Raw genomic sequence first — 20487 nt, 5'->3', positions numbered from 1 at the left:
CACCTGATGTAAACTAGTCTCAGGGACCACCTGATGTAAACTAGTCTCAGGGACCACCTGATGTAAACTACTCTCAGGGACCACCTGATGTAAACTACTCTCAGGGACCACCTGATGTAAACTACTCTCAGGGACCACCTGATGTAAACTAGTCTCAGGGACCACCTGATGTAAACTACTCTCAGGGACCACCTGATGTAAACTAGTCTCAGGGACCACCTGATGTAAACTAGTCTCAGGGACCACCTGATGTAAACTACTCTCAGGGACCACCTGATGTAAACTACTCTCAGGGACCACCTGATGTAAACTACTCTCAGGGACCACCTGATGTAGACTACTCTCAGGGACCACCTGATGTAAACTAGTCTCAGGGACCACCTGATGTAAACTACTCTCAGGGACCACCTGATGTAAACTAGTCTCAGGGACCACCTGATGTAAACTAGTCTCAGGGACCACCTGATGTAAACTACTCTCAGGGACCACCTGATGTAAACTACTCTCAGGGACCACCTGATGTAAACTAGTCTCAGGGACCACCTGATGTAAACTAGTCTCAGGGACCACCTGATGTAAACTACTCTCAGGGACCACCTGATGTAAACTAGTCTCAGGGACCACCTGATGTAAACTACTCTCAGGGACCACCTGATGTAAACTAGTCTCAGGGACCACCTGATGTAAACTAGTCTCAGGGACCACCTGATGTAAACTAGTCTCAGGGACCACCTGACAACAGTTGCCATGTAAAACACAGCCTATGTGAAACAGTAACTAGAGCTCACTAATGGTCCACAACTCTCATGTCACACAGAAAGCACATTTTTTATTCATGCTTGCCCTCTGACCTCGCTGGCAACTGGACACCCACACAGTTCTGCTCTGACATGCCCACAATGCACCATTCATCAAATACTTAGCGGGCCTTTGTTGCAGACATTCACTCAGGTGATCCTTCATTCACCTATTGCTCTGCGCTCCATTCATGCACTGGGTCATGTGACATGCTCCGATGTCTACAGTTTGAGACATATATGGCTCTGTCTGTAACGCAAGGAAACTGAATATCACCTGATACCTGAATAGGTACCTGGTTAATTAGGTAGCTAATTTTAATAATAGGTGACTGAAAAATAACTAGTTTCAGACAGCCTAACGGTTTAAGGTAGCAGTTTTATCCTTGTCCTGTAGAGGGCAGTGATACGCCTAGTAACGTCTACACTGCCGGAAACTTGAATGAAAAAGAAGAAGAAGACGGGTTCACTGGTTCCTGAAGAACAGCGTTGACTTGAAAAGACTTGGCGGGTTCCAGACTGTCACACACACTTACCATGGAAGAAGAGGAGATACTTTTTATTTTTATTTGTATTATTATTCATTTTTATTTCAATGACCAGGCGGAGGAAGAGGCCGAAGAGGACAGAGTGAGGATGATACGTTTGAGGCGTTGGGCAGCACTTGCATCTACAGACCGAAACGAGGTAGGCCTAGCATTAGCATGACGCTAACGTGTTAGCGTTAGTTAGCGAAGTTGCTAGCTAACTTTATAAGGAAATTTAAAGAAAAAATATGATTGCCAATACTTGACCAACATGTCACCTTTTGTAACGGTTAAATGTGTAGGCTACATTTTGTTGACAAGCACAAGTGCGGTGTGGACGTGTTTCACTCATTTTCATTCATTCGTTTGTGTGGCTTACTGATTCACGCTAGTTGGTATCAGATGCTGGAATGCTCTGGTGTGGTGAAGTTAGTACCGGTATGCTATTGACTTGTGCCCAGGGTATAGGCCATTGCACCAACACATATTTAGCGGGTAAAATGTCTCAAAGACGAACTAGGATGCTATCTATAGGTGAACCACATCCCACACCATTCCCACATGACTGATAGCGACCAAGATAGTTTACATGATTCAATTCAATTCAGATCAATCACAGTTTAATAAATTATAACACAGATTGGTAAATTGAGGTATTAGGATTTAATACAATTGAAGACAGATGGGTACAGTAATTGATTAAACATTTAACATTGAGATGGTTAAATGTTCACCACTGTATACTTTGGTTAATATGTCACTCTTTATAGAATAAGATAATACCATAAATAGACATTTAAAATCACATGGCCCATTTTTATCATAGGAAATAAATAAATGTGTATGCATATGGCAAATAAATTATTGGTTGACATAAACGGCTTAAACTTTCAACAGATTTCATCAGTTTTAAAATGTACACCTCCCCCAACAGGAGATCTTGACCACCTACTGCCGGCTTAACATGCACGTGCCCCTTCTGCGCATATACTTTGACGGGGAGGACACACGTCCAGACTTCCGGCTCCACCGAGGCTCCATCCAGGGTTCGTACAAAGTGTTGAAAGATTGGGAAATATTTTATTTTAGTTCTTGAATTTTATTCGTATAAAGCTGTATGAATCCTGTCCATCACAGCCCTCCTCCAAACAATGGACCCTCAGCGGCACCATGGCTGGGGACCAGAGCTGGAAGTGCTGGTCTTCCTCTTTTGGCTGGCAGCTGGTGCGTCCTACAGGTAAGGATGGGGTAGTACATTTTTACTGATATTAATTACATTTTCGGGCATACTGAACACTAAGACAAATTCCTCGTATGTAATCTTGCATATTGTGGCAAATAAATTCAATTCAATGGCTTAAAGATCTGTGAGTCTTTATCGATACCACTATCAATACTTTTCTATTATCTGGTGGAAAGACGAGTCGATAATACATTCGTAACATATTGCTTTTATCGCGTGACAGTCTCAATCTCCATCTGTACCTATAGGGTGACATCCAGGGCTTTTGACATCCCGCGCTCCACAGTCCACCTGCTGGTCCACCGGATGGCGGGGGAACTCCTCAGCGTTGCCCCTCAGGTGATCCGTCTGCCACAGACGGAGGAGGAGCACAGGGCAGTCGGCGATGGCTTCGCTCGCCTGGCCAGGCACCCAGTGTTCAGGAATGCCCGTGGGGCGATTGACGGCTGTCATGTTAGGATCAAGGCTCCTGGAGAAGAGGACGCGCAATGCTACAGGCAAGGCTTAAAGGAACACTCCGCCCATTTTCAACCAGCTTTGTATCATTAGAACATCAGTATTATATCAGAAAACTGTAAACTGCTTTGAAGTCGTTCATTTAGTTTGATATAATAATAATAATAATAATAATAATATTTTCTTGTGTTTCTTGCTTTAACCCCTGTACAGGAACAGAAAGATGTTTTGTTCCATCCAGCTGCAGGCGGTGTGTGACAGCAGGGGGCGGTTCATGGACCTCTATGTGGGATCACCGGGGTCGGTCCATGATGCAAGGGTGCTGCGGCGAAGTCCCATCTACCGCTCTGCCTACCCTCCCCCTGGCACTTTCCTCCTCGGGGACAGTGGCTACCCCTGTTTGGAGCGACCACTGGCCCTTATAACTCCTTTCAGGTACACGATATCGGCAATCATATCGATATCAGCCGATGTTTTTTTTTTTACAAATCAGTATCGGTCAGAGGTTAATATCTGTTATCGTAAAAAACTTTTCACATTGAGAGGAAATAATGCAGGAAATCTATGATTTATGGGCTTTTCCAAAATGTTTTTCAAATAAAGACATGCATTACTTTTTGAAAATCAGTGTTTACATGTTTTTTCAGTACCGGTATATACCAAATTTGATTATCATGGAAATGTGTTTTTATATAGATCGTAAATATCGGCTATAACAGCAATGTTAATATCGGTATCAGCCAAAATGTTCATATCGGTGCATCCCTACTTTCAGGAGACCTGTCAGAGGTGTAGAGAGGGAGCGCTTCAACACCCACCATGCCAGGGCTCGCAGCATCATCGAGCGAGCCTTTGGAATGATGAAGACCCGGTGGAGAGCCATATTCCTGCAGGCCCTGGAGGTAATTTTCTTTTTCATTGCTGACAAACTGTGAGAATGACAGCAGCAAGTGAGCAAATTCAAAGAAAATACTACATTATCCTTGAATTAATCTTTGCTTTCACTCTAAGGTACACTCCACCTTTGTTCCTGATGTCATCATGGCATGCGCCACGCTGCACAACATCTGCCTGGGAGTGGGTGACGTCATGGAGGAGGAAGATGTGCCAGACCCTGCTGAAGATGATGACGAGGGCGAGGCACAAGTCGCCGGAGAGATGAACGGGAACGGCCTGCGTGACCGTCTGTCAGCACAAGTTAGCGCTCTCCAGGGTGTGGTCGGTGGACATGGCTACGCACGGCACTGAGAACCCATTTTCAGTTGAGGGTTTTTTGTTTTGTGTACCCCTTGAGCTGTTTTGCCATGCGAGTAGTACCCCCTCACTTGTTTGTGTTGCTAATTCTCCTAAATTTGTTGTTACTATTATGTGTCTTTTCAACTGTGCTTTATCACAAAAAATGTTACCACAATCTGAGCAGCTGACGTGTTTCTTCCTAAGAACTTCACTGTTTTTCTGTGAGTCTAAACCTGAATAAGGTTCACTAGTTTCCATCCATTCTTCATCACTGTGTTCAGTCTCCGGTTCAGAAGAGTCTGAAGTCTTGTCATCACGAGTTGGTTGTAAATTACTAGCTGGATCTAAGATCCTGGCTGGTTCTGATACTCCACAGTCCTCTCCATCAGCTTATGTTTTCATCTGTTCAGTTGAGCTGCTGGCTAGAGGCTCTGCCTCTCTGTTCTCCTCAGTTTGGATACAAACCACAGGTGACCTTGTATTATTGTAAATAGTAATTCTTATTAAATTTGTTGTAAATAGTTTGTAAATGGGTTGTATAATAAACATGATTTAATCAGTTGCAATATTTGAGTTTCAGTTTGCTGTAATATTTGAAATTGAGCAATTTGCTGGTTTAACAAAACGTGTTTATTTTCCAAAACATGGTAGAAAACAATACAGTTAGGTCCTTGTCTAACTTATTTCAACAGTATTTTCTTTCATTTTAAACAGACTAAGTTTGTCATATCTGAAATTTTTCAACTGCTAAGCTATTGAACTACTACAAAAACAAGGCTTGGGTGAAAAATCACACATTTGTAGATACAGAACTGGGTTGATTCAACCTAAGTAAAAGGTCAAAAGACCAACATGAAATCATCTTAAACGAGACCTTCAGAGAGGAAAAAAAAAGGTTGAATGATTTTGCACATGATCTCACAAATATCTGAAAACTAAACCGTTTCACAGGCATTCATTTGACAGTTATTGACAGTTGATTTTGAGTTAAGTTGAGTGATGTCATTAATGACAACACTGCCTCCACAACTTAACACAGATCAACTCTCAATAACTGTCTAAATAAATGCATGCAGAATTGGTTACAGTTGTCAGATATGTGTGAGATCAATCTGCATTGTTTATGAAACAAAATGCAAATGAGAACTTCACTGAAAAACCATGCTGATTTATTTTGCACATGATCTCACAAATGTCTGAAAACTCTAAACAATTTTGCAGGCATTCATTTAGTTTGACAGATTTTAAAGTTAATTTGAGTTCAAGTGAGTGATGTCATTTGTCCATGAATGACTTCACTGCCTCCACAAATGAACACAGACCAACTCTCAATAAATGTCAACCTAAATGAATGCCTGCAAAACTGTTTGCAGTTTTCAGATGTCTGAGATCATGTGCAAAATAAATCAGCATTGTTCTCCTTTAAACTAGGAGCAGAGAAAGTGGCAGCAAGCAAGCTCAAAGTCAACATAGAATCAAAAGTGGAAAGAGGAGCTTACTGGTTACTTTTTAGGGAGAATATTTAATCCAGAAGTGTTGGTACACAGGTAACCTCAGGTTTACATACAATGTACAACTTCAAATACAATAAGAGACACGGGCAGGAAAACGCAACGCGTTTCAACCTCACTGGGTCTTCATCAGGCTGAAGGCTGACGAAGACCCAGTGAGGTTGAAACACGTTGCGTTTTTCCTGCCCGTGTCTCTTATTGTATTTGAAGTTGTACATTGTATGTAAACCTGAGGTTACCTGTGTACCAACACTTCTGGATTAAATATTCTCCTTTAAACTAAAAATAAGTTAGAAAGAAAATGCTCAACGCCTATCCATAAATCTCTCTAGGATAGAGAAGAGTCTATCGGATCGCTCTGCCTCATCCCTCCTCCTCTGCGCCTGCCTCTCTCGTTCACGCTCCATCTCCTCCTCAATCAGATCGGCGAGGCGACGCCGCTTCCTCTGTGCTGGGGCCGGGGCCATTTCTTGTGGTCTTTCTGGCTCTCCTGCCTCTCTCTCTCCACCTCCTGACCCTCCAGCCTCCGCCTCCTCCTCCTGTGCTCCATCGCCTTTCTCCTGTCCAGCTGCTGGCTTTGGCACACCCTCCAATGGCAACGTGGCCCGGACCACCGCAGGCGTAATCGAATGCTTCTTCCCCAGGGCCTGGTCCATCAGGGTGTACCAAGGCCAGGTGGCCGGTGTGGCTTCACCACGGTCCGTACCACTACCGGTTGGTGGATCCTTCAGTTTCTAGACAACAGTGCATAAAGTAAACAAAAGACACTTGCGTTGCAGTACTGACATAGGGTGGCCTGTGGCTAATGCTCTATACCAGAGGTTCTCAAATGTTTTTCAGCCAAGGACCCCTTACAAGATAGAAAATATACCGGGGACCCCCTCATTCTGATTTGTGATTTTGGGCTAAGCTTTATTGTTTCCACGGTAACGTGCTCGACTTTTAAATTGATAGGTTTGTTAGATTAGAATGTAATCATTTGAACCATTTTAGATTTAAAGCATAACATATTTCCGTTGAACTATGAAGCTTTTGCAACAACAAAAACGTTTTTATTTTTATTTTCCTGAAAACTTTTTCGCGGACCCCCTTGCAAAGTGCCACGGACCCCTGGGGGTCCCCGGACCCCCATTTGAGAACAACTGCTCTATACAATGAATACCTTGTAATGGGTCTTCAGGTTGTCCCATTTCTTGTGGGCAGTTTTCCAATCAACTTTACCCTCCAGCCCAATCTCAGCAAGTACTTGTCTGCAAAACACACACATACACAAAACACAAACAGAATATCACATAAATGTAGTAAAACCAATGATTTAACTTACAACGTGGGTGTTGCTAGTGTGCTATACACTCAGGTCTACTATGGCAAGGAGAAATGGCATATGTTGACAAGTAACCCTAGTTTCAGGAGAAATGGGCATAACGTTACTGGCTATTCTGTCCTTCCTAAAGCTTCACCCAGAGCATAATAATCGGTGGTGTTCACTGTTGTACAGTACAACAGTACTAGGTGTGTAACTTACTTCCATCCATCGCAGGCCGAATTCCTGCCCCCCGTGAAAACTTGGCTGTGCTGCATCCTGGACTTGATCAGCTTAGCTGTATCTTGTTTTGTCCCTATAAAATAAATCAGTTGCCAGTGTCAACAGCAAACGGACGGTCGCTGCCACTAGCTAAAAATCCAAAACATGACTGCATACTGGTAGCTAACGTTAACAACACGTGCATAACGTTACCTAAATGATTTCTTCCTATCGATATAACGTTACAGGAAACGTTACATATTCACCAACAAACGAGTACCTAAGTTATGACAGCTAATCATTTAATAAAGCACGGTTAAAAAGTTAAACTCAACTTACACTTGAAGGTGAACGCACCGTCGTCTGCCATGCTGCTATTCGGCTTGCTTGCGTAGTTACGTTAACGTTACTGTAGTCCTGGCTGGCTGCTGCGCAACCTGGTTAGGAACCTTGCTAGGCTGTCCAGATCGCAGTCAAGTAGGACGTTTCCTACTGACCCGCAAAAGTGACTTTTCAGACACCCTAATAACAAACTGTCGCAGTAAAATGAAGTAATGGTTGACGTTATTGACCATGCTAAAATAAAAATCCAAAGAAAGTGATGATGTTCGTTATTTAGCCAATAGTTGTTTAGCTTTTTTCTGATGCGGTAGGTTTTCTGGGCGCCGCCATTAACGGAAATTCCGGGGGAAGAGCGTCATTCTTCTTCGTCGATTGGAAGGGTCGCAATGCATCATGGTATACCCTAACCCACCAAAGGTACCACTGATGGTTCCTTACGAATTGGGCCAAAATAGGTACCTGGAAAGGTTGCAAATTCAGTCACCTTTTGTATAAAACTGGTTTCAGACAGCCTAAAACATAAAAATGACAACTTCCTACCTAGAATTGCCACCTTAATTCCTCGTTTCCTTGCGTTACAGACAGAGCCATAGAGTGGAACAGACAGCATGTGCTGAAAAAGACAGCCTGTGCCATCTCTCCTCTCACAATCTCAAGTGACTGAACACGCCCGGGACCGTGTGCTCCGCAGTCAACTGATGATGATGATGATGATGATGATGATGATGCAATCTCTGAGTGATTATAAAAACCTTGAAATGCCACAGTTTGCAGTGTTACATAAAAACACATGAAATCCTAACCGCACGATCAATCTAGATATTTTTGTGTACAATAGTTTGTGTACAATCCTACTGTCTGCCATCTTATACTCGACTCGAGTTGATCAGTTATACCAATCTACAGGCTAAACATCAAGCACAAGCAGGGCAGCCGTGGCTCAGGAGGTAGAGCGGGTCATCCACTAATCGCTTTGGATAAAGGACGGTGGTTCGATCCCCGGCTCCTCCTGTCTGCATGGGCAAGACACTGAACCCCAAATTGCTCCTGATCAGCATCAGCATCCTGCGTGGTACACAGTAGCTTGCCGCCCCATCTGTGTGTGAACGGTGGTAGGGATGTCCATGAAAGAATCGTGATTCTTATCTTCTGAATTGATTCATAACTCCCAAGAATCCACTCTTTTCTTCTTCTTCTTTTTGTATTATTTTAACTTATTTTTCTTGAAGTCAATGAGAACTGAGAACTACCAGTAGTGGTAGTGGTATTTTTTTCAAGTTTAGCATGAATAAATGTTACCCTTTGTCTTACTGTAGGTTTGCCTTTGTGTGTACTGTGTTTACATTATAACAATCAGTTGCTACAACTTCCTCTTCTTTCTATGGGCCCTAATTTTCCACACTACCTTTCTTAGCACACAGCGGACTGGAGTCAATCCTGAAATCCCCCTATGTACTGAATCGAGAATAGATCTTGAATCGAGAATAGTTTTGAATCTAAAATCGATTCGAATCGATTTTCATGATCCCAGGAATCAGAATTGAATTGTGATATCTTTATACATAGGTAACTTGATATGCAGGTCAACCCTTCTGATTTATTTGCTTTTTGACTGAGATTGACTGAGATTTGACTGAGACTTGCATCTCTCATTACAGTATTACTCTGATTTCTATGGTTAGTGTGCCGCCCCTCTTGTTGTTGTTGTTGTTGTATTGTATTGTTGTCTGTTTAATAAAAATTATTGAACCAAAAAAAATATTTTCGAATCGTGAGTTACGCAAAGATTCACACGCCCCTAGTGAATGGGTGAATTTTAGGCATTGTAAAGCACTGGATAAAAGCGCTATATAAAACGCACAGACATTTACTCCACTTCTGAAAGCCTTCAGCAGCAGCTGTGACGACAGGTTTGCTTTACGACAGGAGCATCACACCTGCAGTGTGTCTTCACACGTGCAGATGAAGACAGAATGGGAGGTCATTCTAGCAGCCAACTGACAGGCAGCTGGCTGCCCCCGTCTCTTTTCACCTCACTCACTCACTCACTCACTCACTCACTCACTCACAACATCATCCAGCAGGATGCAAACTCTATGGAAATGTGTTCACCCCCCGCTCCCTCTCTGTCCCTTTCTTAACAAGTACACTACACACTGCCTGAGTCTGCTGACTGGCACATTGGAGGGAAAGCCACAGCCTAATAGCCTGCATGGAGAACTGATTTGCATACAGCTTGGCTTTGAGCCGTTGGATTGCCCTGAGGGGAGCAGGTGGTTGAGCAGGAAACCTGTGTCATCATCAGACAGAACTCTCTACAGGCTCCATAAAACCATGACAGAAAATACTATAGGCCCGCGATAGGGTGCAGAGTGCCCCCGTGCCCCCCCCACCACCCCCGACCATTTTCAAATTCACAATGAAAACTAACGTGAAATCAAGTTTGACTGAGCTCCAGCTAAATTGTCAAATATCGCTCCCTGCTCGCCACCCAGGCACTTACAGTATATGTACTTGGGGGGGCGGCTTTAGCTCAGGAGGTAGAGCGGGTCGGCCAATGACGCAAGGGTTGGCCGTTCAATCCCCGCTCCCTCCCAGCTGCCGTCGTTGTGTCCTTGGGCAAGACACTTAACCCTCCTTGCTCCCGATGGTGTGTAGGCACCCTGCGTGGCAGCCTGCCGCCATCGGTGTATGAATGGGTGAATGTAGACTACCTACTGATTGTAAAGCGCTTTGGATAAAAGCGCTATATAAATGCAGACCATTTACCATTTACCATCTACTTAACTAACTTAACTATCTATCCTGTGTGCCCAAAATTGTGAAACTAAACTCCGGCTGACACCCTAAAAACCTACAATCCGCTACAGAAAAATGTATATTAATATTTGTTTATTAACTGGTCTCCTGTCATTTAGCAAAAGTGGCCCCTGGGCAAAGCAAGTTGAGTGTCCCTGCCTTACTGTATGTCTTCAAGTAAAACTGAGTTGAATACTCCAACAGTGTGTTCTGAAAAAAAGTGACATTCTTTTAACACTACGTTTAAGGTTCCGTTTCCCCTTATGCCACAGATTTTGTTAAGAAAACTGCATTCATTAATTTAGACAATTCAGTTGAAATTTCTGACATCTGAGCAGCACCGGACCCCAGGACTCAGATACCAGGGTAAGCTATGTTCTGAGAAATAACCCCTAACGGTGAAAACACACCGCACGCGTCTCCTGCACGTAAGCTGCGCGGCGCGACCATTTGCAACCTTGTGCGCAGCCAGTTTTCATTAGGACACCATGTTAACAGATCTGTCAGTGCACACCGAATTGCGCGCAGCGCGCAGCGCGCCGCTCAGCTCAGCTCAGCGGCCGCTCAGGGCCGTTCAGGCCAGCCTGGATTTCTATTTTCCTGCGCGGCCGTCTGCGCCCGTGAGCGACTCTGTCAAGCTGAACAGATCAGATAAGGGCAGACAGGAACTCCGAAACCGGACATTCGTCAAATAAAACCAATTTCAAAGTAAAATAATGTTTATTTACGTTGTTGATTGCCCCCTTTTGAAGTATGAAAAGAGAGAGAGAGAGCAGTTGGAGAGGGGGAGCGGCTCCATCTAGGGGCTCGTTGCCTGCGGAGCAACAAGTAGAGAGCTAGGACTCGCCTTCTCTCTACAACAGCACGCACTGGGAAAACGGGAGGAGACCAGACAAATATGATGCAATTGCATTTTATAATGAAGGTAGCCATTAACTGTTATCCCAAACATATTACTTTAGATATTTATGTCGTCATTTACTTACCCATGATAACGAAGACAGGAGATCTGGGGCAAAATATATAGCGGACGAGCAGAGCGCGCAAAGTGAGCTGCGCTCTCTGTGTGGACACTTTTAAGCGACTTCTGCGCGGAGATGCGCTGTGCGGCGCATGCGCGCAAGTTCCGCGTCCGGTATGTCCCCAGCGTAAGACACACACACTCATCAGAGAAACACATCCTCAGTCATCTGTGTAGGTTACTGGCACCATGCTGGGAAGGCAAGAACCCGGAGAGACAGGAAGACAGTAACCCTTTTTACACAGAGATACTACCTCCGCTGGCCGAACGAAAGGCCGATCAAAATGAGCCCATCCCGTATTGGTGACTTTGACATGGGAGGCGAGGCGTCATAACGTGCAACATTGCCAGCTTGAACAGGCTGTATAAAAAAGGGGCGTGAGATAGAGACTGCAAGTTGAATAGCAGGTAATTTCAGTTATGTTTATACGTGCAACACATCCAAATGTAGCCATTAGACCAGCGTAGGTTACCAGGGTTTGATCATAAGGAATCCCCAACAGCCCAAGGCCAATGATAATTTGACTTGGGCCAGTTGCTTGGTCAGTCAAGTGGCCCAAATGGACCAGTGACCAAAAAAAAAGTTCTGGTCTTACTCTTTCTCACCAGGGGATAAGCCTATTATCTTTGTCTCTCTTCCCTGCCATTAGCCCAATTTCCTCTTGGATGTGCATTTTCTGACCAGCCAGCTTGGACACCACCCCCAGCAAAGCTGTGTGGAGTGGACACACACAGTGTGTAAAACAGAGGAGGGTGAGGTGGTGTGCTGAGCCTGCAGAATGACTGAGTTGTAATAATACTCATGCTGGTTGTTAAGCCGCTCTGGGCCTCTCTTGCTGATCCTCTGCTCTGCTTGGCCCTCCTCCTCACCCTCCCAGATGTAGAGCTACAGTGTGGCACAGACTGGCTGCTCCAGCATCCAGTTAGCCTCAGCAGCTAATGCTAATGTCATTACAGAGGACTTAGGGAGTGCGCGGGCTCCATCGAGGATATTAGAGTGCAGTGGTTTTAGTTAGGGCGCATTTCTCAGCAGCACTAACCATGGCTTTTAAAAACGGCCAAACCACACACATGACAAGCTAACCGTTACAGTACGCTAACAGTGCGTGTGTTGTGCTACCTTGATCTGCTGCCTGCGCAGCATGGCCAGTTCCCGCATGTCCCTGAAAGGCTGCAGCAGGTAGTGGTAGAGCTGGGTGGTGGCCTCCAGCAGCTCTCCGTAGGCCTCGTCCTCCTCTGGGTAGACCTCCAGCAGCTCTACCATGCTGTCCATGACACGGTGCTTCTCCAACACCTGCAGGAAGACATACAGCTTTAGATCTGCTGCAGACACACACAGGCCCTGCAGGAGGTCCAATATTCCATTTCAAGGTGAAACGCTTCACGCCAGGAAGGACATTTACCCAAATAGCCATAATAAAAGAACACGTTCTCAAGATGCTAGAAGAAAATATTGTCAGGCACACAAGGATATAGTTTAGAGTTGCCACGATTAATCGATTAGTCGATCGACAGAAAATTAATCGACAACTATTTTGATAATCGATTAATCGTTTTGAGTACAATTTCCCATTATCCCTGAATTACACCTCTCGGCTGTTTCCTGAATGACACCTCTCGGCTGTTTCCTGAATGACACCTCTCGGCTGTTTCCTGAATTACACCTCTCGGCTGTTTCCTGAATGACACCTCTCGGCTGTTTCCTGAATGACACCTCTCGGCTGTTTCCTGAATTACACCTCTCGGCTGTTTCCTGAATTACACCTCTCGGCTGTTTCCTGAATTACACCTCTCGGCTGTTTCCTGAATTACACCTCTCGGCTGTTTCCTGAATGACACCTCTCGGCTGTTTCCTGAATTACACCTCTCGGCTGTTTCCTGAATTACACCTCTCGGCTGTTTCCTGAATTACACCTCTCGGCTTTTTCCTGAATTACACCTCTCGGCTGTTTCCTGAATTACACCTCTCGGCTGTTTCCTGAATTACACCTCTCGGCTGTTTCCTGAATTACACCTCTCGGCTTTTTCCTGAATTACACCTCTCGGCTGTTTCCTGAATTACACCTCTCGGCTGTTTCCTGAATTACACCTCTCGGCTGTTTCCTGAATTACACCTCTCGGCTGTTTCCTGAATTACACCTCTCGGCTGTTTCCTGAATTACACCTCTCGGCTGTTTCCTGAATTACACCTCTCGGCTGTTTCCTGAATTACACCTCTCGGCTGTTTCCTGAATTACACCTCTCGGCTGTTTCCTGAATGACACCTCTCGGCTGTTTCCTGAATTACACCTCTCGGCTGTTTCCTGAATTACACCTCTCGGCTGTTTCCTGAATGACACCTCTCGGCTGTTTCCTGAATGACACCTCTCGGCTGTTTCCTGAATTACACCTCTCGGCTGTTTCCTGAATTACACCTCTCGGCTGTTTCCTGAATTACACCTCTCGGCTTTTTCCTGAATTACACCTCTCGGCTGTTTCCTGAATTACACCTCTCGGCTGTTTCCTGAATTACACCTCTCGGCTGTTTCCTGAATTACACCTCTCGGCTTTTTCCTGAATTACACCTCTCGGCTGTTTCCTGAATTACACCTCTCGGCTGTTTCCTGAATTACACCTCTCGGCTGTTTCCTGAATTACACCTCTCGGCTGTTTCCTGAATTACACCTCTCGGCTGTTTCCTGAATTACACCTCTCGGCTGTTTCCTGAATTACACCTCTCGGCTTTTTCCTGAATTACACCTCTCGGCTGTTTCCTGAATTACACCTCTCGGCTGTTTCCTGAATTACACCTCTCGGCTGTTTCCTGAATTACACCTCTCGGCTGTTTCCTGAATTACACCTCTCGGCTGTTTCCTGAATTACACCTCTCGGCTGTTTCCTGAATTACACCTCTCGGCTGTTTCCTGAATTACACCTCTCGGCTGTTTCCTGAATTACACCTCTCGGCTTTTTCCTGAATTACACCTCTCGGCTGTTTCCTGAATTACACCTCTCGGCTGTTTCCTGAATTACACCTCTCGGCTGTTTCCTGAATTACACCTCTCGGCTTTTTCCTGAATTACACCTCTCGGCTGTTTCCTGAATTACACCTCTCGGCTGTTTCCTGAATTACACCTCTCGGCTGTTTCCTGAATTACACCTCTCGGCTGTTTCCTGAATTACACCTCTCGGCTGTTTCCTGAATTACACCTCTCGGCTGTTTCCTGAATTACACCTCTCGGCTGTTTCCTGAATTACACCTCTCGGCTGTTTCCTGAATTACACCTCTCGGCTGTTTCCTGAATTACACCTCTCGGCTGTTTCCTGAATTACACCTCTCGGCTGTTTCCTGAATTACACCTCTCGGCTGTTTCCTGAATTACACCTCTCGGCTGTTTCCTGAATTACACCTCTCGGCTGTTTCCTGAATTACACCTCTCGGCTGTTTCCTGAATTACACCTCTCGGCTGTTTCCTGAATTACACCTCTCGGCTGTTTCCTGAATTACACCTCTCGGCTGTTTCCTGAATTACACCTCTCGGCTGTTTCCTGAATTACACCTCTCGGCTGTTTCCTGAATTACACCTCTCAGCTGTTTCCTGAATTACACCTCTCGGCTGTTTCCTGAATTACACCTCTCAGCTGTTTCCTGAATTACACCTCTCAGCTGTTTCCTGAATTACACCTCTCGGCTGTTTCCTGAATTACACCTCTCGGCTGTTTCCGGCCTAGACCAGAAACAGGATTAAAACAAACAACAACAACAAAACAAAAAAGATGAACGTCCCAAACAAAGTTTTCAAAGAAGTTCTTTCGTCGAAACTTCACGGATTCACAATAGCACATCTTTTAAGCCAATACAGAAGCTTTGCAAAAAGTAAAAAGTCAATCCAGGGTTAGGTTGTCGTCGTTTTTTGTGGCGCACATGTTTCCGGGGGACTGTTTCCGTCTCCTTGGTTTACGCCGCGAGGTTCAGAAGCGGTGGGAAACGTCTCCAGACTAGTGGCAGGCAGCCCTACTTCTAACTCATTCACGCAATCGCAAGGAGGCCTAAACAAAGAGCTCTTTCAAAGCTTAAGGGGGGAAAAGTAAGTCTAATTTATTATAGGCATTAGGCAAGGTACAGTAAAATGAGCAAGTGTGTGTGTGTGTGTGTGTGTGTGTGTGTGTGTGTGTGTGTGTGGTGGGGGGGGGGGGGTTGGTTGGTCAGGAATGATACCATAAAATACATTATTTTAAAGTTGTACAATGGGAATAAATTTCCGCCAACTGTTGCTGATGCATACCATATGTGCAGCTATCCACACACTGTGCATTGTCGCTGAGATAAACGCTATCAAAACAGCTATTGTGTACACACAAACACCAGTCCTCTCCCGGCTCTCAGGAACCAGTCGCTCCCATTCACACACTACAATACTTCTCCTTCACGTCTGCCTTGGATCATATTGAAACGTGCCAGCAGCCAGTCTTAGTCCAAAGTCTCTCTGCAAGGAGAACTACAGATATGAATAGTGACTCTTATATTAACTCTAGGCTAGCTTTCCATAGCCCTCCACTTTGGGGACTGGGCTAACACTGCTCGATTCAGCTCTAACACTGCTCCTACTGTTTACCTTGGCCCTGTCTGTGTCTCCCTGGTAACCACTGGCCAACCTTCACCGCCTCCCTACCCCTGCAGCTGCTTCCAGCCTGGGAAACCCCCAAGACTAAATGATGCGACTACTGCCTGTACCAAGGAGATATGCAAAATGAGTTCTTTTCAAATCACAGCCGTCAAACTTTGACTCAAAACGCATTTCCCTAAAACCTTATTTCAAGTTTTTGTTCTCTTTGGCGACACCTATGACGATGAGCAGTAATTGCAGGTGGGATCCAAACAGTGTTGCATATTTATGTGACGTTAGTCAGTTTGTTGGGCCATAGTAACCAGTAACCATAGTAACCAGTAACCATAGTAACCAGTAACCATAGTAACCAGTAACCATAGTACCGGTAACCACCCACAATGCTAGCAGAGATCGGGAAAAAGTCGCTTGTTATCCTACTTCACTCAAGAGTTGTCGGGAACCTACAGGTACAGTAAGAGCGAGTCTATTGAGTTAGCTCCGCCCACCCTCTCTGTTCATATGCTGCAATAGATACAGTCAGTCTGTGTGGGAACGCCCACAAAATGTTACTACGGCTGGCGCGCGAGACTAGATGGTGGGGTTAAACCCCCCATATATCTCAATGGGCTGACTCACCAAAGGGCGGTGCTGTGGCTCTACACTACAGGATTGGGGATTCAAAAGCAGGTACATAGACGTCTGTTCAGATGTTACGTTCACTGCGGGGGTTGAATCCCTGATCCTGTCTTGCCTGGGCTGGGCTAGCAGCTAAATGCTAACTCTGCTGCATTGGAAGAACGGGAGGAGTTACCCCACGCTGATGCATTGAACACGCGTCTATGACGAGACACTGACGGTATCTATAGACGGTTTTAACTTGACAACAAAAACATTCTAAATTGAACCCCCGCTCACTTCCTGTTGCAGTGTTTGCTATGGACATAAAAGAAAAAAAAACATTCAAGTGCAGGACTGACCATTCCGTGAAAACCGTCTATACAGCTGAGCAGCGAAAACAAAAGTAACGATGTCGAGTGAATATTTCTGCAGTTTGCCGAACGCTGAGAAAAAGGAAGTGCTGTGGGGTTGCGCTCTGATGAAAACCGTCTATACTATTATTATTATTTCATTTCATTTATTTTCGCACAACACACAATACAAGTCATCATTTGGATCATCAATGACATCCTAAAAAAGGTTGTGTGAGTGCCAGGTCTCCCAAGAAGCTATTTAAAGCTTATATCGGGAGCCTGCGCAGGAAGGTGGTCATCTTAAATAGGCATAAATGGCAGCATATAACAGACATAACATGAAACAATACACTACATAACATGATACAATACAATTACACACAACATAACAATACATACAGTAAACAACATAGAACACAACGTAAACAACAGAGAAATACACAGTACAATCAACAAACGAACAACAAACATTCCCAGATCAGTAGTGAGCTATAAGTATGAGTTGAGCAGTTTTACTTTCAGTTTCTTCTTGAATGTGGAGATAGATTGTGCCATTTTCAGGCTCTCATCAAGCTTATTCCAGATCTGCGGGCCCCTAGTGGTGATGGTTAAGCTAGTGCATTTTAAACGTCTTCTCTTGCCAAAAATAAGATGTGTGTTTCTAGTGTTATGAGTATAAATGGGAGAGCTGACTGGAATAAGCTTAGATAGTTTAGGGTTTAAATTGTAGACAACTTGGTACATCATGGAAGCATTTTGATGAAGGTTGAAATCAGCAAGCCTCAGGAGGTCATAGCGATGGAACAGGGGACGTGTAGGAGTATTGAAGCCTGACCAGGATATGGCTCTTATAATTTTCTTTTGGACTGAAAATGCAACGGCTTCAGTCAACCAATGGGCCGACAGTCCGACACCATTGTTGTGTTAACTGTTAACTAAGCCTGCGATAGATAGTGACTTAAGAGACATTTATTTACATGAAATTCTTTGAGATGAAGAACTTGAGAATCACTTTCCACACTGTAACAATAATCTATGGACATTGGATTGACATCATTTCCTGTTACTGCCCCTCTAGCAGCATTCTCACTTCCTGGCATAATTGTTTTTACGTCGTTGGGTCCATTGTTTGCTGAGTGAGCCGTTTCCAGCCAGAAGGCCCAGAGACTACAGCCGATGGTCAACTAGCACAAGTTCTGCGCCTCCGTGAGACCTAAAGACTTCAGATATAGATGAAACAAAAGCAGCGTTTGCCTACGATTTTAGAAGCACTCTCGCTCACCACTTAAGACGGTTCCGTAATATATCTGCTTCTAACGGTGCCGGGCGGACACAGCGCATAGACTCGGCCCACAGACGCTCAGCGCCTGTCAGAACCACCCGATCAGTCTGGGCTTTAGGCGAACAGAGCCAGCTGACGCTAGGTTATTGTAGATATGGTTGTTGGGTGATATGTGGGAGACCATGAGTGAGTATCTGAGTGTATTCGCAGGGTCAGCATAGTGTGGTTTACTTTTGGGATGGCAGAATCGACCACCGTCCGAGACTTCAAAAAGGTACAGGCGCCAAAATTCGACGAACACCTTCCATGGAAGCTGCCAGTTTGATCATCCCAAAGACATTACTGCTCTCACCACATCATTTACTGTGTGTATCGGTTAATCAAACCTCAAGTGCCAGACAATTGGACTCGAGTCATAGGGACTCGGACTCGAGTCGACTCGAGTCGCAAATTTGACGACTTCCGACTCGACTCGGACTTGGAAGGTAAATACTTGAAACTCGACTCGGACTTGGAAGAAAATGACTCGAAACTCGACTCGGACTTGTGACAAGATCAGCCGAGTGCACCAGCTGGGCGTACGCCTAGGTTTACACGCTACGTCCGATGTAGAACTCAAAGTTACGACTAACTTAATTTTATGACTAGTGCACCCTGTATGCGCTGTGTCTGTGTATGGAGCAGGCGTAAAAGTTACACCCAAATGCGTACATGTAGCTACTCACTGACAGCTGTCTCATCTTGATCTGCGCGTGATGCGGCCGGAATCTTCTCCAAAAATATCGATCGATATGTGCTGTAAAATAGACGTTTTGGGCGCAGGACCTCCGCTCGTCGGCGGGTTTTAAGCTGATGCGTCGGAAGATCTTTCAATTTCTTCCTGACTTCGTCAACTGCCCGCAGTGCGCAGTCTGCCATCGCATTCAGTAGGCTACTGATTGCACTTGTGATCAAACTGCTTGTGTTGGCGATGTTAAATTGAGCTGTGACAACGTTTCTATGCTTTGAATACAACTCTATAAGTTTGAGCTGAGTTGGAGCTGTCTGTCAGCTGTCTCTAGCTCGTCTGAGAGAAGTGTGTTGCTTGGCAACAAGCACGTATTAACGTGAACGCGCACGTCCGCAGCCTAAATAGTCTCTGCCTTGTCATTTTTTCTAACCTGTGACTCGACTTGACATAACCTGTGACTCGACTCGAGACTTGACTTGAAATAACATTGTGACTTGACTTGACTTGACTTGCCGACAAAAGGAAAGACTTGGGACTTGCTTGAGACTCGGGACCAATTGACTTGAGACTCGCTTGGGACTCGGATCAGAGGGACTTGGACAATTGTCTGTCAAGTGCTAAAAAGTAGCTGATTCACGCACGTTTTTACCAACTTGGAACCTTTCCAAACATGAGATCAGCTTGGTCTTCTTAATCAACCATCCATGGCACATCTCAAAATAGCACATATTGTTGCCGTCAGCTTATTAATGAAGACTAAATGCATGCCATGGGACCAAATTACGGCCTATCTTAGCTTGTCTAGCCTAGCCTAGGTCTGGCTCAAGGTTATAGCTCAGGGGGCCGATTGCACAAAGCATCTCTTAACTCATTGAGTGCCAGCCACTTTTGGAGAACGGAAGCTCCCAGTGCCAGCGTTTCAGAGCGTTTTCAGTGATTTCTCGAGGCCCACAGAATATTGTGTGATATTACTATGTAAACACCGAACACGCACAAAGAACGAGGAGACTCTCTTCTATCATCTGCAAAAAAAAGTTTATTGATACCATTTTCCGTTCTTTAGTTATGAGCCGGAGAAGATAGGCTGTTTTGAGCAAAAAGACAGCTTTCAAATTATAAGCTGAGATATTCAGCCTTTTGTGAAATGAAGCATTTCAAGCACATTCACTGACTCTAGCTAATATTTTCTGATGTAGTCACGTGGTGTAGTTCTGTGGAGCCTGCGTGCCCCACCCCCCTCCCCCCCCCCTCAGCTGCAAACTCCTCCCCACACGCATCCAGGCTATTTTCGGAGCCTCCGTTTTTGCGGCGGGCGGCTCCCGGGCGGCTCCCAGCGCGACAAGGAAATGCCAAACGGGACTGCAGGGAAAGGTTTGGCCCTTCGGCGTCGGGTGCTGCCTTTCTGGCGGCTAATCGTGTGAAGAAACTATGCAGACAGACAGACAGAGGCAGAGGAGC

At 45.1% G+C, this 20487-nt stretch overlaps 1 protein-coding gene across 1 annotated transcript in view; it reads right to left on the bottom strand.

Moving 5' to 3' along the window:
- The window catches only part of jmy (junction mediating and regulatory protein, p53 cofactor), a gene marked incomplete at both ends in the record, with an annotated part of 49652 nt that overhangs the window by 17528 nt on the left and 11637 nt on the right, over nucleotides 1-20487 (bottom strand). The window contains 1 exon segment of the mRNA XM_083641348.1: nucleotides 12578-12751. Coding sequence (XP_083497474.1) covers nucleotides 12578-12751 — 174 coding nt within the window.

This window comes from Poromitra crassiceps (genome assembly GCF_964638095.1).
Source record: "Poromitra crassiceps genome assembly, chromosome: 8".
Lineage (NCBI taxonomy): Eukaryota > Metazoa > Chordata > Actinopteri > Beryciformes > Melamphaidae > Poromitra > Poromitra crassiceps.
This window is presented reverse-complemented; position numbering and strand designations above follow the sequence as displayed.